At 35.5% G+C, this 16975-nt stretch overlaps 1 protein-coding gene across 1 annotated transcript in view; it reads right to left on the reverse strand.

Annotated features, from left to right (window-relative positions):
• LOC137397953 (uncharacterized) overlaps positions 1-16716 on the reverse strand; it is a 44008-nt gene extending 27292 nt beyond the window's left edge. Inside the window, exons 1-3 of the mRNA XM_068084047.1 lie at positions 16592-16716; positions 9022-9149; positions 7777-7810 (exon numbers count right to left, since the gene is read on the reverse strand). Coding sequence (XP_067940148.1) covers positions 7777-7810; positions 9022-9117 — 130 coding nt within the window. The 5' untranslated portion in view covers positions 9118-9149; positions 16592-16716. The remainder of the gene's footprint in view (positions 1-7776; positions 7811-9021; positions 9150-16591) is intronic.
• Between the last annotated feature and the right edge of the window lie 259 nt (positions 16717-16975).

Below are 16975 nucleotides of genomic sequence, written 5' to 3' on the forward strand. Positions count from 1 at the left end.
AGGTAGCGCAAATAAAAAAAAATATAGCCATGTTTTTTACAACGCAGAGTCGCAGTGACTGTTAAAACATTTTTCAAAGCCAGTTAGAGGGCTAATGTATTAGTTGTATGAGAAAAATATTGAATTGTAAGAGCTGATAACCCCCAAAACAAATTTGTCATTTGCAGGGTGAAACTTATCTGTTTTAAGTTGAAAAGGATACATAGATGGGGTGACCAGCACCAAACTAATTGACAGGTAGATCTATGAAAGATCAGATGTAACTGCAACAGCTACGCGTAACCGTAGACATCAGATATATCTCTTCCTACTACAGCAACCGCTCTGCACACTATACAGGACCGTATTCCCTGGGGTCCAACTTTTTAGTGATTTTCGGCGGCTAATTAATAAGAATTGCAGTCTAAGCTCATTCACATGGAATTTCCAACAACTAATTTACTTGCAACTAACCGCTCTAGCGCAACGTGGCGCTCTAGCGCAACGTGGCGCTCTAGCGCAACGTGGCGCTCTATCGCAACTAGCGATGAAGTGGAGAGGTTCACTAATCTAGTGAATGCCACTAATGCAGGCAGTGAGTGAGAGATCCTTTTCTGCATTGGAGCAAATCCAAACATCGATGAGGAACACTATGCGGCGGGCTCGTCTAAATATTCTTCTAATATTACATATATAAAGATGTTGAAATCGATATAGAATCAGTTGTGAAAGATTTCTGCCATGGATACATTGACAGAACAAGAGCTATTGCAATATAAAAGTAACAGCTCTTGTTCTTTCAATGTCCCTTATAGAAATCTGTAGTGTCATGAGTTTTATATCGTTCGTTGAATAAAGAAAAAGTTTTGCCTACCATAAACCATAAAGAATATGTTTATGTAGATTTTGATACTTACAATTAATTGCATAAATTATGCATACTTTAAGGGCTGTTGATGCTTAAAAGGTACAGAGCTTCGGGGCGCTGCCCCGAACCTACTTGGGGCTTACACGGCCCCCAAAACCCCATGTTCATAACTAGTCGCCCAACATTTGCAGCCCCAACTTGCAACCAGGGAATACAGACCTGACACTATAGCTACTACTACTGTTAGTAGTACAGCTCCTACTCCGTGTAAACCTTAGCTATGCTACCGTCTTTCCTTCATACATAGACAACCCACTTGTAGGATCAGTTACCTTATCTCTGTTTACAGAACACTTGTGAACATGCAACATAACAGTGTAAACCATATCAAAATGGCGCATTGCTAGCGATGCGAAATAGGAAACAATCCAGTGTTTAAAATCTTTACTATAATAAGATCAGTGTCCGTCTATTCATCTGTCCAAAGCGCGCTCAGATGTTAGAAAAAAGCATCACCCAGGAATCATTCTCTGATATTCAGCTTAGTAGTCAGGCACACCACCATCTGCACCACCTGACTACCTTGCTGTGTCTATATAAATCTCAAAGTTTGTCGTCGCCTGTAGTCATTCGTCGTTCGGTGTCTGTCCAGCTATAGCAGGAAAAATCTAGCGATGTAAAATATGTATGGCAGACTACTTGATCTCGGAACCTTTCTTTCACAAAGCAACATACTAACCTATTAAGCTACACAGGATGGAATGGGTTCAAGGGGTGATATGAGTCATTATCTAGGTTAAAATACGCATAGCAACTCTGCTTTATGCCAACATCACCAAGGCTTGCTCTCATGGTTTTTATTAGTAAGTTTAGTACTGTGGATACTAGCTTACTCCTTTTAGCCAATGGCAACTACATTACTTGCCACTGTTTATAAGCTGTTTAATACCCATGCAACGCCAGGTATTTGGCTAGTATCAGCATAGTTGTGGATACTGATTACACATGATGATATCTCACCGAGTGCGGGACTGCCAGTGTACTAGTATTCATAAGAACTGGTAGTGACGTTTTTTCTTAATCCAGCCAAGTACAGTCAAACATTGACTTCAAATTATCTCTACATATGGACCTTTCAACACACGACATACATTCTGAACAACTGATTGTTTTAATATGGTAAATTCTGACATACGACAGTGTGGTAGTGATAAAAACTTTTTAGCAACAACATGACCGCAGTAGAAACCCTTTCTTACTAACATTTCAATTCAAATAGAATTTTTTTTACTAATTGCAACGTATTAGATTAGTTAAACATACAATATCATCTGGGACTTTATATTCAGTTACTAGACAGTTTTGAATAAAGCATTTATTTTAAATAATATATAACATACATTTGAATGTATACATATATATAAATATTATATATATTTATCACTGTATTTTTGAGCTGCTGAAAAAATTAAACCGGTTACAATATATACTTTTACGAATATTAGTTTGACATAGGTCAGTTTGGACATACGAAGCAAACATTAGAATGGATCAACTATTACGTCAAGGCCTGAAAGTATCAAAAGATTATACTGACAGCAGAATCAGACCATTAATAGCAAGCAGCAAGAAAAACAAAAGACAAACTCCTTATCTCAAAGCAGGAAGTAAACTCTTGTAACCTGCTAAACAAATAACTAAAGAGAATGGAGAGCCGAGGAGTTAGAGTGTTATCGACTATAGAAACTATTTTTACACGGAGAAATATGATTCAAAGGAAACTGATTCTATTCATGTGCTGATTAAACATGAATTATTCATGTATTGATATATAATTGGAATAACAGAAATAGTTCCTCTTATACGTTCTCTGTGAAGGGAAATACCCTTATACTCATTAGCCTTGCATTTACATTGACTACCTCTTTAGAGCTAGTCAATATAGTTACAGCCCATAACCAAAGGTTTACACAAAATATACCAGGACCTATGAACCTATTGGCTTGTCTTTCCTTCTCCATGTTGCTAGTCATTATACTATTGTATAATGAATACAGTAAATACATGTACATATGCAACTAGAGCTGTGGCTTTGACTTCAAAATGTAGCCTATCAAAATTAATTTGATTTCATTCCTTGTGGTCGGTTTTGAACATGTCAGAGTTTTGGTAAATTTATTGCAAGAAGTTTTCAGAATTCCGTAAGTATAGTGAGTTTATTATCACCTTTCCAGAATGTAAAATATATTCACCTTAAATACACTTGTAGTTATTATTATGTTACTATATTATATATATAAAAATATATATAAATTAAAGCGATAACGCTAAACTTGCTCTATCAGAACTTTGTTGCATGAGAGGTGTATTTTGACTGATTGTTTTTCCCAGAATGTAATGCTCAATGCATGCAATGCTGCCAATTTTTTCAAGTCAATGTTTATCAACATACAGCAACAACAATTTGTTATTTTGTTACGATTAAAACATCATCAAAATAAACACTGAATTGTTCATATATTTAGTAAGAGCACACCCAGTCCTGTAGGAGAATTACACAAGAATTGCAGAGATACGCAGCTAAAAGCCAACATCTGGGTGTCAATCCTTACGCATGGTGACCATCTTGAGAATGGTAAGTATTTATATATAATATTAAAAGCTATTATGAAATAAATTGTATAGAAAAATCATTGAAAATATAAGAACCATTTTTTAAGCTTTTTGCAGTGTGCAATTCATGAAAGTGAGAGACAGGGTGAACAAAAGCAGAAATTGTTTGCGTCGTTGTTTAGAAGGCACCATCTCTATTTAAATTCACTAACCACTCCGAAGAAACTGATGAAACGGAATTTTATTGGCTGTTTGCGAGGTGCCCGCGTAATCGCTCGCTGGTGAACCGTCCATGTGTTTGGGTACACGCCAGCGAAATCTCTGTGTTCCTCATGATGCCCGAGGTAAAATAACCTAGTGCATTCACGCCTCTAAGAAAACTTGAGAGTCATGCTATTCCACATAACCACTGCCCACATAGCTGACTGGTTTGTATGTAGATTAAGGGTATTAAACCCTCACTATAATAGCTAAAAGCAGCAGCTGCTGAAGGAAATCAAAACACGAGGACTGCCTGTAACAACTGATAGAACTTCCATATCTATGCTCACATAATGACCAGCAAACAAGTCATTGCTAGTCGATCAATTTTAGTTATAAAGCTAGGACAGGTATTGAGATTAGTGATAGACTAGATACCCTGGCACTCTGTGGTATAATAATTAGCAATCTTGGAAAGTTGCCATATTTTTGCTATGTGGGAGGCTTTCACAACAAGACTTGAAAAGCGATCAACACGGCTGCTGACTTGAAAACATGTATTCCTATATTCACTGTTTTCATGACTGCAAGTTGGTGCAATCTGAAAGATTGAATGGGCAAAAACCCACAAGCCAAGCGAGTTTTGTTACTGCCAAATTTTCATCAACTGTTTAATATATATTGGGAAAAGATGAAAATGACACTCGCGAATGAATCTGAAACGGCACTTGTGAATGCGTGAGAACATGTCACGCAGGTTGGTCTATTTTAAACAATGTTTCCACTTTTTAGTCCCTATTTCAAAAGCGTGCTACTAAGCGAGACAGGAGTTCATCGCTATGACCTCACTATGACCTCGGACGCAAAGTTCCTTAATTGTGTTTATGAAGTACCTTGACGAAGTCGCCAGTCAATTCACAACATGCCGAAACCCAATAAAATACTCATTCACACAGTAACTCAACATGCGAACAATTCCAACTCCACACGATGAAAACATACTGTTGGAAAAAGTCTGATGTAAAACGACGAGAATGTAAACACGACAATTATCAAATCAAATCACGACAATATCAAGTCACTTCCTGATTTGATATCATCTTAGTGTTTCAGATGTTTTTAGATAGTGATAGTTTTGAGAACGCAAATTCCACTTGCCACAAGACTTGAACTCGGAACCTCCAGTTCACCAAACAGGCGTAATATCCACTACACCGGTTGTACCAATTAATAATTGGTTTTTGTTATACAACTATTTTTATAGTGACAATTTAGACTAGTTAAAGTCACTAGCTAAGTTTCTTAAAGTTATTGGGTGAATGTTTTATTACCCATGCAATGCCAGGCATTCAAAAAGTCTTTACTATAACAAGGGCCCTGTCTGTCCAAGGCCACGCAAGGAGCCTTAAGAAAAAATATTACACCAAATAGGAATCAAACCTGGATATTCGGATTCAAAGCCAAGCATGCTACTACTGCACTACTAAATCATCTTGCTATATCTAGGAATAGTAGTTAGGCTACTTATTACACTTGACAACCTCTCATGGCGCACAGGACTGCCAGCATACCAGCACATTTGTAATTTAGGGTTTTATACATTTATATCTTAGAACTGCAGAAAGTAGGAGAACTTTATTTGGGAAGGAGTTTTTTTTAACCTTGTACGTACAGTAAAATAAAAATGGGTGGTAGACATTAGGAACAAGAGTAAAAAGAACTTCCTTATAGCAGCGAAGAATATCAGATAAAACAAATATTGCGCATTCACCCTATATTAACATTTCGACATTGCCTAGGTGGTCTGACGCCATTCGTCAACAGTGATTGTTTAACCATACACCAGCAGCCTACTGATGGCAATCATAATAGGAGCGACTCATCATGATAACATTGACTTAATTCAAAAGATCAACAATATTTATTTTATGTCAATTGAACTTCTAGGAGGGATGGCCTGCGACTATCTTTGAAATGAGGCTGGGATCTTCAGGAAATCTTAATAAAAACTTGATCAGTAGAATAGGTCGACTAAGGCAACATTACTGATGCCCTAGATTAGGGCCCCAGTCTAGAAGTAGACTAAAGACCCTAGTCCAAGTCTTCCTGATCAGAATTGCTCACACCCCTTAGGAGTGTTCACCCCTCTAAGGGGTGCTCACATCCCTTAGGTATGCTTAGGTGTGCCCCAGAATGCGCGCTTTGTTAAGAGGGGTGCAAGAATCAATAGGGAAGATGAAGAAAGTATATTTGTTGTCATAGTAACTTGTCTAAGTGAATCAGAATTTTCCTCTCTTTTATACATGAAAAATAAATGGCGTAATGACATCAATCTTTAAATGAGTCTGTGCATTCCACTAACCAACAAGGAACTAGTTTCGATCAGATAATAGCAGAAAAGAAACATGAAAACATCATTAAGTAAGTTGTTTTATATGTTGCTGCTGTGTGAAAACATTAGACTCTTCTTGGAATGATTTTCCAGTTACATAAAATATTTATAGATTCCGAATATGTCTGTTTGGTTTAATTGAAAAAGTTATTTAAAGGGTGTGCGGGGATTGCAGTCGTTAGTAATAAGGAGTGGAGTGATGAAAATGAATAAAGACGCACTGCTCGAGTTATTGCCCACACAGTGTCTCCTATAATACTCACTTCTACTTCGAGGTTTTGAGAATGAATTGTGGGTAACAAAATTGGTAAAATCGTATAAATTCATACTTTCATTACAGGTCTAAACAATCAAGTTTCCACATAATAATTAATTTATTGAGTAAAGAATGACATGCTGTCAAATCCAATAAAACTGCCTTGCTTTCACTAAAAGCTTTTTATAAAACTTGGTAGTTTTCATTTTCAATCATTTTTAATTTTTTTGTCTAATCTTCAGAACCAGTCTGCTGCTTTCCGTTCTTCAAATAGCCTTTACTATTTTCTTTATGATAATTGCTAATTATGTGTTAAATAACATGCTTTAATGGTCAGAAGATGCTAATAAGGATTGAGGCTTTTTCGAGCTACATAAGACCAAATTATTTGAAAAAAGCAATGCACACACATGTACTGATTTACAGAAACGCATGTCTCAGGAAGCATATCTTGGAAATTACTCTGGATGAATAAAAATACTAATAGTTGCTGAAACGTTAAGTTATACGTTGAGGAATTAGAGGTAGTAAGACAGGTAGAGGTATGCTAGTAACCTATTGCAACCTTAGCACAGTGCCAACTTCTGTCTGAACAGATGAGTAATTGTTATTGTATGGACTAAGGAAGAGTTGATAATGCTGGCTGAGACAGCCATAGCAAAACACTGCAAGATGTTAGCATCTACTCATCGGCTGTTAATGAAAAAAGGCGCCAAAAGATGTTTGTCAAGACCATCGACTCTTCCAACCAGTTTAACTAAAGAGACCATTCTAGATGGTTGATAATTTTCGAACCCCATATTTAATGATCAAGTGAAGACTAAAGATAAAAACTGTAAAAAACATATAAAATACTATATAATTTATATATAATATTATACAGTGGAACTTCGGTTCTCGAACGCTTCGGTTCTCGACCAACTCGGTTTTCGACCAAAATATTTGAGATTTGTTCGTCTCGGATCTGGAACATAAATTCACTTCTCGACCAAATCAGAGAATGCGCATTGGAATGAAACCTTCATAACAGCTCCAGAAACAGCATGTTTATACGTTTAACCTTAGGAAGGCTCTTAAACAGAGAGAGAAGGTTCGCTTTATAAATTCTTTACAAAAAGGAAAGAGCCATCTGGGAGGACGTTGCCTCTACCGAAGAGAATTACTAGGGAGACAACTCCTCCACTCGAATTACCCTAAATTGTTTTGGAGGATTCTCCTTCAAAGATGTGAAGTAAGCATGCCATTGATGTCTATATTTTCAATTCTATTGATTTTCTAAAGATTGCTTTCAACAAGCATGAAGCAAAATCAAACAAAATACACGCATTCGTAGAATAAGATTTTTTCTAAGACACAAGAGTTTCAACACAGCATTGACTTTACATCTTGAGGTTTGGCTGTACTGAACAACAAACAAGAACTATAAGATTCTATGATTCTTATGATTGTATAGAGCTAAAAACATACCTTTGTCTTCTGAAACCAGGCATGAAATGGTCTTCTAAAAAACGAAAACTGTCATCAACAACTTGCAGCCAAGCAGAAGACACCTACATTGACACCAACTCTTGGTATGATTATTGGATCTAAGTACACAGAGAAAAGAACAGTGCCATAGCTAACCGGTGCCATAGCTAACCGGTGCCATAGCTAACCGGTGCCATAGATAACCGGTGCCATAGCTAACCAGTGCCATAGCTAACCGGTGCCATAGCTAACCGGTGCCATAGCTAACCGGTGCCATAGCTAACCGGTGCCATAGCTAACCGGTGCCATAGCTAACCGGTGCCATAGCTAACCGGTGCCATAGCTAATCGGTGCCATAGCTAACCGGTGCCATAGCTAACCAGTGACATAGCTAACCAGTGCCATAGCTAACCAGTGCCATAGCTAACCAGTGCCATAGCTAACCAGTGCCATAGCTAACCAGTGCCATAGCTAACCAGTGACATAGCTAACAAGTGCCATAGCTAACCAGTGCCATAGCTAACCAGTGATACATATAAACAAACGGTGTAAATCCTGAGATCTGCTCAAATCCTGCTCAACAATATAATTTTTCCTACTACACTGCTATCAAGTTAAGTCAGGGACAATAAAGCAAAAGACAGCTTGTGATTGGCTAAAAAAAGAGTAAGAGAGATTATGATTGCCTAACAGAAGCATAAGGCAGGTTATGATTGGCTAATAGAAGGGTAAGACAGAATGATTGCCTGAAAAAAAGGATAAAAGAGGTTGTGGTTGGCTAACAGAAGGGTAAGAGAGATTATGATTGGTTAACAGAAGGGTAAGACAAGTTATGATTGGCTAACAGAAGGGTAAGAAACGTTGTGATTGGCTAACGGAAGCATAGAAGCAGTCTAAGATTAACCAAAAAGAGGATAAGAGAGATTGTGATTGGCTAACAGAAGGGGAAGAGGGTATCATTGGCTAACTGGAGGAGAGGAAATGTTTGGAAATGTTTTGGTAATTAAAAGCAGAATTGCAGCCACATCAGAAGTATTAAACTTTCACTGCAAGAGCTGAGGCTATCAGATAGTGAATCTTGTTGATTTTAATGTGTAAGCTACCAAATATCATGTTGATGTATATAACAAAGTAGTAAAGTCAGCCAATCCTAATGAAGGATTGCTGACTGCTTGCTTATGTCAAATTATTGCCAATTTTAAAGTTTCCAAAATGGTTAGGGAATGAGTAGGGCTTATAACTTACAGGGGACTCTGTGGTGCATGGAATGACATTTGCAAAGCTGGGTAGAACACAGGAAACACAAAGAATGAATCCGATTACAATAGTGTTCAGCAGCATAGTGAGATCAGGACTGGTGGAGCGAGCCACACCTGCAAATCATCAGACGATAACATGATACAGGATTAACAATGGAAATCACTTAACAATTGTTTGAGTAGGGAGAAAGTAGTCACTTTTGGTAATTAAATTTTGATGCAAGGTTTTAATTTAGCAGAAACTATTGTAATAGTGACTCGACCAATGATCAAGTCAGCTTTTTGCTAGAGTTTGATGCAGTTTAGCTTCTATTTACGAATCTCTAAAGTGCCTTCAGCTCAGTCTACATGTCAGCATGTCTACTAGCAACTAACGCTAAGTTCACCAGTACTGATGACATTAAAGTTTGAAAATATCTGTCACAACATACGAGAGATAAGAAAATATACTAAGATATTATAACTCTATATGTATAATATAAGTTAGAGTGAGGTACAAAGGCATCACCAAGCCTACATTTGTCTTTACATGCCCAGATGTAAAGAGATAAGATGTATACATAACTTGGTAGTTCTCTCTTTATAGGCTAAATGTTTGTTTTTGCATTTATGACAGCACATGGCAAAATCTTCATTTTGATTGATTTTTTTATTGTGATGTAAAACATTTTTTTTATGAAAAACGATTACAGAATGCATAATAAAGGTGTATATATATATACATATATATATATATATATATATATATATATATATATATATATATATATATATATATATATACAGTCAAACATGGATAACTCAAACTTTACGGGACCGAGCGAAAGTGTTCGAGTTATCAGAGCGTTCGAGTTATCAGAGCACTGGCACAAATCCATGTATTTATTAGTAGATATATGTACATATACAAGCTATAATATAAATCAAAAGCATAAATGGCTTGTTTCAAATTAAATGCTTCTAATGTAAAGTCAAAAAAAATATTTATCAAAAAGTATAGATTTTTCTATCACTTGAGATTGGTCTGTTGTTTGAGGTGATGTTATTGCCGGGACACTTTTATAGAGTATTAAAATCGGCAAAACTTGATCCGCTGTTGAAATGCTCAGAAGAAAAGACATATTTTTTCTTTGAGCGTTTTAACCACGATCAATTTTGCCAATTTTTCTTGAAGTTTATGCGAAGGTTGCCTCACTTTTCTATGCTTCCGAAGGGCCATCGGTAAGCGGATGTTTGGTAAAAATCAAATTTCACCAAACCTTTAGAAAAGTCATTGACAAAAATATTTTGCCAATGATGGCAATAACGAAGCCTATGGAACTACGAAAAGTTGAGGTTTACCTCGATGGCTTGGAATAAAGTGATTTTCTAAAGCGATAACAACCGTTTCGGTAGCCGTTGGGCAAAAAACTGTTCGAGTTAACAGAGTTGAGGTCGAGTTATTTAAAGCAATTTATCATTACGTGGGAGCGGACCAAAAAAATTGTTCGAGTTAACCATGTGTTCGAGCTATCCGAGGGTGAGTTATCAATGTTTGACTGTATATATATATATATATATATATACAGTGTATATACAGTATACACTGTATACGTGTGAGTGTATATATAGTCAGCAAAGAAAAGAAAATTGTGAAAAAATATCTCCCACTCGGAGAGGAGATGGAAAAGTCTAAAATCATTTCAGAACCAATAAAAGTTCCCTCCCAAAGTTCAAATTGGTTCAAACTCATTGGTTTCAGAATACAGAGAGAACAAACAGACAAATTACATATTATCTGAGATGAGATGTTTTGTTATCAAAGTTTTAAATTATTTCGCAAGCAAAATACTTTGTAAAATATCTAACTAAATTATCGCTTCTATGAACATAAATAATAGACATGTTATTTCCTTAGAGCTTTCTCACATATCTAGCCATTTAGAAGTTCAAAAAGACAGAATTGTTATTTTGGATTTAAACAGCCATGAGCAAAGTTTTTCTTGCCTAACTTGAAGTAAATTCTACAGATAAATGTGACTAATTATTTTATAAAACAGATTAATTATATTTTTTTCTTGATAGTAGTTTATATTATTATGCTTACAAGAAAACAACCCCTTTCTAGACAAGACCATTGCACAAAGTTTTGCCAAATGATTAAAAAAGGTATCAGTGGAAAAAAAGGGAATTTGTAACGGTTGGTAGAACAATACTAGCTAACCAACCGACCAAAGAAAAATTCCCTAAAATGGAAGTGAATAATATGTTACAGTGTTACAGGATAGACAAATTGTTTTGCAACAATGATAAAAACTAGCAGGTTATACCACATCTATTGCCTAACAGAATGAAAAAAGCTTAGAAATGACACTGCCAACCATCAGAACCAGCAAAACATCACTATAAAGCTAGGTTGCAATGAGTCGATGACCAAAGCTGTTCCAGCCTGACGCATAAATAGGTGTAAACTGAGTAGGCGATTGTTCATTTTTATGTGTACATTAAACAGGTGAGAGCTTAGGCTTTAGCCACTCTTTTAGTTCCTAATCAAATATTGCAACATGACAAACAGAAAGATAAACATGCACAGCATATAAGATTGTATGAAGTTCCTGGAAGCTACAACTACTGGTACTGCATCTACTGGTTTCTAGTACTGGTTTACATCAGTTTCATTACTTCAAAAATCTAGAATTCTATTCATTCATACAATTTACAAATTTTGTAATTCTCTCAAGGCCTTCCACAGTTGTAAAAGCGCTAATCCATTGACTACATAAAACGCATATCATTCCATTGCGGCTCTACCACTTCTACCTTCCTCCTCTGCATCGAGTCATAAGCGGGTTATGTTTCAGGTGTTGGCAGTATTAAACTCTTTGTCAACTTAACTATGACAAATAAGCAAATTTAATCGCTTCAAATCAGGTATTATACAGCTTGATTTCCTTATTTCTCCTTGATTCACTCAGAAAGTCGTTGTCTTTTTATCTACACAAATTACCTAACTACTAACCAAGGCCCAATGCTATAACTAGCTATGCTACATACTGCACATGTAGGTCCCTATGGCACCTTTTTGTCTTCCATTTCTTACTGTTATGTACTTTTTTCACTGAAATAAAGCAAACAAAAAACCTATGCTAGTCAATGAAGTCAAAGCTAAACATAGTTGATCGTGGAGATACTTTGAGACCTGCACTTGTTTATCATTTACTTCCTGTTTTGATAAAAAGTTGCACTCGGTGACAACATAATGACAATCATACAGAAGCAAAACCAAGATGATATATTTTTGTGCCATGGCATCAATTTGTGCAATTTTCCCTAAACGAAAGATACTGTACTAGTTTATAACCTATTTAAGCTATGTATATGTACCATGTCCAATACTCCAATACAAAAATGTGATCCATTAATAGAAATCCTTTTCTCAGCCACTTCAAGTTTGAATAACTACGATAATCCATTACTTGTCGCTGTTGATCGGGACCGATGTCTCCCACGATAAGTAAAACTCTGTGACATAGAAACTAATTTTTAAAGACCTATTCTATAAATCTAATCGTAAGCATTTTCATATGTTTCTCAAGCGTATTTGACAACTTGTACAGTATTGAGCATTTGAGACAAGCATATTGTGCGTTTACACTTCACACAACCTAACAAAATACAGCAATCTGCGACAACTGCCATCACAATGATGCTCATGGGGGACCTCATTGGGCGAGAGTAGAGGACTAGGAAATTTTGTTTTTTGTTGTTTTTACTACTTTGTTTTTGGTTTAATGTCTTAAATTTTTTTTAAATGAATATTTTGTTCTCGTGAAATACTGAAATAGCGAAGTAGTGAGGATTACTGTATATTTAAACTTCCTTCCATTATTTTGTTGGAAGTCAATAGCCAGATCAAAGCAGATTGAACTGTTATCAACCCTCAATGGTTATCAGCCCTCTTTCAGCATTTTTATAGCTATGCTTTTTTGTTGCCGGTTATAATTAAATAGCAAATGTATATGTCATACTGCGACAGGAATAAAACCACCAAATGGTCATTTTAATAGGTATACCTATATATGATAAACAGCCAACTGCAACTCTGTTACACAAATCCACCTTGTAGGCTTTTTAGCCCTTGGTAGTTGGCTCACTATTACATTCAGCTGCTAAACTAATCAATGTGACAAACAAATCTATATAGCCTAGTGAATAGTTGGAGTAATCTATTCATGACCCAAAATAATGCCAATTAAACTGATAAAACTTAATATTAGAATCACAACGAATTTATAATTAAAAACTTCTAGTAAACATTCTATGAGTTCCTTGTGACATATCAGGAGAGAGAGCTGGGAGTGGCACTGTGTCCTTCATAAGGAGATAACATGACTTATTACTTGCTTGACATTGGTAGTGAAGCACTTACTGATCTAAGAAGACATTCGCTGATACTAAATTCATAAAGGTGTATATAGGCCACAACGATTTGTCAGAGTTGTTTCCGCTGAGAGAGTTGGAATGGCTTGCACTTTGTTTACAATTTGAAATACATTTTTCAAAACTTTCACACCAAACCAACTCAAACTATTCAAAAATGGGTCACATTTTTAGCCAATGAAATACAACATCAATATCCATTCCATTTCCTTGTATTTTTATTAACATTGTGAAATTTACGATGGTCAATTCCATGTTTTAACAGATAGTATGCCGCTTATCAACGATGTTGTGTCCGCGACTGGTACAAAGTCGTTTTTACAACTGTATTTTGTTGTGAGCCAAACACACTTTGTCGGAGTGGATACAACTGCGATAAATCGTCCTGGTGTAAACGGACCTCAACCCAATTACCTGAACACTCCAAACAATCTACATTTAAACAAATTAATAACAACAATTGAGCAGGTTTCTGAGGATAGCAAAAATTGAGAAACCATTGAGAAGTATTCATATGAAAACTTTTGAGAAAACTTAAAATACTCTTCAATTTGTTCTTCAAGGGAAAGAAGCTATTTAATTTTGTAATTCAATTTATAACAAATTTATTAAAGTTTATAACATAATTATTTAATTATGTTATTTAGTTGGATAAACAACTACAGATATACACGTTAAATACTAATGATGGCATGATGTGATTAGCCTAAATAACTCAATAAATATTGATTAGTCGTTAAGAATGTGAAATACCAAGTCTACATGAGGTCAAATTGATAGATTAAGTAAAATGCTTTGTCATTCATCGACAGAGATCCTTCAACAAGCAGCTGCAGTAAACATGAGAAACTACATTCGAATGCAATAGGTCCTAAACCACCAGAGGTCACACGGTGTAATAATTCTTGTGAATCCATAGGTCCTAGGACCTATTGATTCACAAGAATCATAACTCAAGTTACAGAAGTTTGATTCATTTCAAGGATTTCAGAGTTTTCTGTAAACCTGTGATTGATTAATAAAGTTGAAACAAATGGCCAAACACAACTAAAATGGTGTAACACTGAAACTAAGTGACGCCATTTTCCTCATGAAGCACGGCACAGCGTATTCATCCGCTATGCGCTACAAACTGGTTCGCAATTGATTACGTTTTTTAATTATGTTAATAATTAATTACGTGTTAATTATCAAAGTTTAGCACTTTACAGTGTTGTGAAAAATTATGAGACCAACCATTAATTCATGCCTTTGTTCATCTTGGCACCCTTGCTGAAGAAACGTTACCCCATTTAACTACCACATACTGCATGTCATTAGATGCAGAAACTTTTCCTTACATAATAATATAAAGATATAATATATCTTTACATTTTTATATGTAATATACATTGGTAATATACATGTACATTCTACCAAAATGAAGTAAATGCCTTCCAGTCTTATTTTATAGCAGAGGTAATGGAATTTGTGTCATCATGTTATAATGGTACTAATTGTAATCCAACCCCTTTACAAACACTCAGTGGCCTTTACAGGGACACCAATTATGAAAAAGATAGTTCAAATTACTTGTAATAGTACCACAAAATTAATCAACTAAGAATACATTAGGGAAATGATTAGGCTACCTTTTTATTTTGTCAAAATCAGTTGTACATGCATTTCTATTTAAAAAAAATTGTCATATGCTGCTTGTTGAAAACTCCATCCATATTAATTGTTAGAAAATTTTACCTCTAATGGTATATGGTTTGTCGCAGTTCCTAGCAAAATTAAAGCAGTAAATCACCGCTACAAGCGAATGTTTTTTGAAATGTGAGTTGGTTTTATAATTTCTGATGACACCATAGATGAGACGGCTTTTTAATGATGGCAAAAACCATGTATGTATATATTCATAATACTCAGCAGGACCTCAGCTGAATAATAATATATTTCAATAAAAACAAGATGGTCATGTTTGCAATAGGTCTTACATATGCGACAGGCCATATTAATTGGAGGAAATTGTTTTTCAACCCTTTGCAATAGAGAAACTTCTCAGCTTTTCAGAACTGTTTTCGGAATTGAAATCGAAACAACTTAACCAGAAATACAGCTTTTCATCTCTATCGAATGTGGTGTTGGTCAACATGGTCAACACAGAAAACTGAGAAAATTGTTTTCAAAGATGATGGATTGGATTTTACACAGTCGTATTCGTTGACGTTTAGGAAGGTCATAGCAGCCGCTTTGCTACAAACATTTCATTTTCATAAATATTGGGAATGACTTGGATTCACAGAAGTCTACGCCACATTGACAATTGTCTCTTTGAGAGTCCATTGTGCACTATATAAAATGCCTCATTTGTATTGAAAATGATACAACCAAATGATACTTCATCTAATCAAATCATTATATCTAAAGTAGAGCAGAGTGAGATGATTCGTCGTCATCATGCTATAGTTGTAAAAGAGAGAATCTTTTCAGGAAAAAAAACTGTAACTTCTGATTCTCTCTCTTTCCCCAATATTATAAATCAATTCTATGCATAGCTAATGGTTTGCTAACAACCATTAACAAACTTACTGTTGTTAACTTATTGTTGTTCTTAAATACTTATTCTCAAACTTTTGCAGTCACAGTCGATGAGTGAAGTGAACTGATCAACTTCACAACACTGACTTATATACTCTCATTTATGGATGTGAATTACTATAACTCAATTAACAAACTCTATTATTATATTCTTATATGAGCCGGTATTACCACCTCACCAATACAACTGTGTTGAAAAAAAAGATCAATTGTAACGAGTCAGAGCTATAGACTCAATTACCCAGCTTTAATATCGTACATATGAAGCTTATTAAAATGGATATTAAAAAATGAAATAGCTTATTAAAATTCTTAAATGCTTTTTCATCATCTTCTAATTCATTGAAATGTTGCAGGCCGAATGAGGTACTAATTTTACAACCTATCAGCACTATTTACAAAAAAAACTACTCTTTTATACTACATCGAAACAGCTTAAATATAAAATCATACACATTAAGCTTTCTATATACATTAATAAGCTAGGATATATACAAATGTTTGAATTAGATACTTATCTACGAAAATGCAACTATTAATGATGTTATACTCACAATTCCACAATAACGACTACCGTGCTTAAAAATTACGTATCATATTTATTGTCTGTCGTTTAGCCATTTGCGTTCAATCAAAAGAAGCGTGACTACACAAAACAAAACGAAAAACCAAAACTTCCTTGTACGTTTTTTGTAAGACACGTTCGCGGGTACCAAGTGCGGGTCGGTAGCTACGACGGCGGTCCGGGGGGTAAGGACGATGAGCCAATAAATAGCCATAGTTCTTAATATAAAAAGCAAGACGTATCTATGCATTGATCTATTAATGAATGTATAACGAAGGCGCACCTTAAGTAGCAATGTCGTATAGGGAGAGTTACGCCACCAACGGAGCCTATACAAACGCATCGAAAGTTCCAAACAAACATCGGCCACGCC

This window comes from Watersipora subatra, chromosome 6, assembly GCF_963576615.1.
Source record: "Watersipora subatra chromosome 6, tzWatSuba1.1, whole genome shotgun sequence".
NCBI classification, from domain to species: Eukaryota; Metazoa; Bryozoa; class Gymnolaemata; order Cheilostomatida; family Watersiporidae; genus Watersipora; species Watersipora subatra.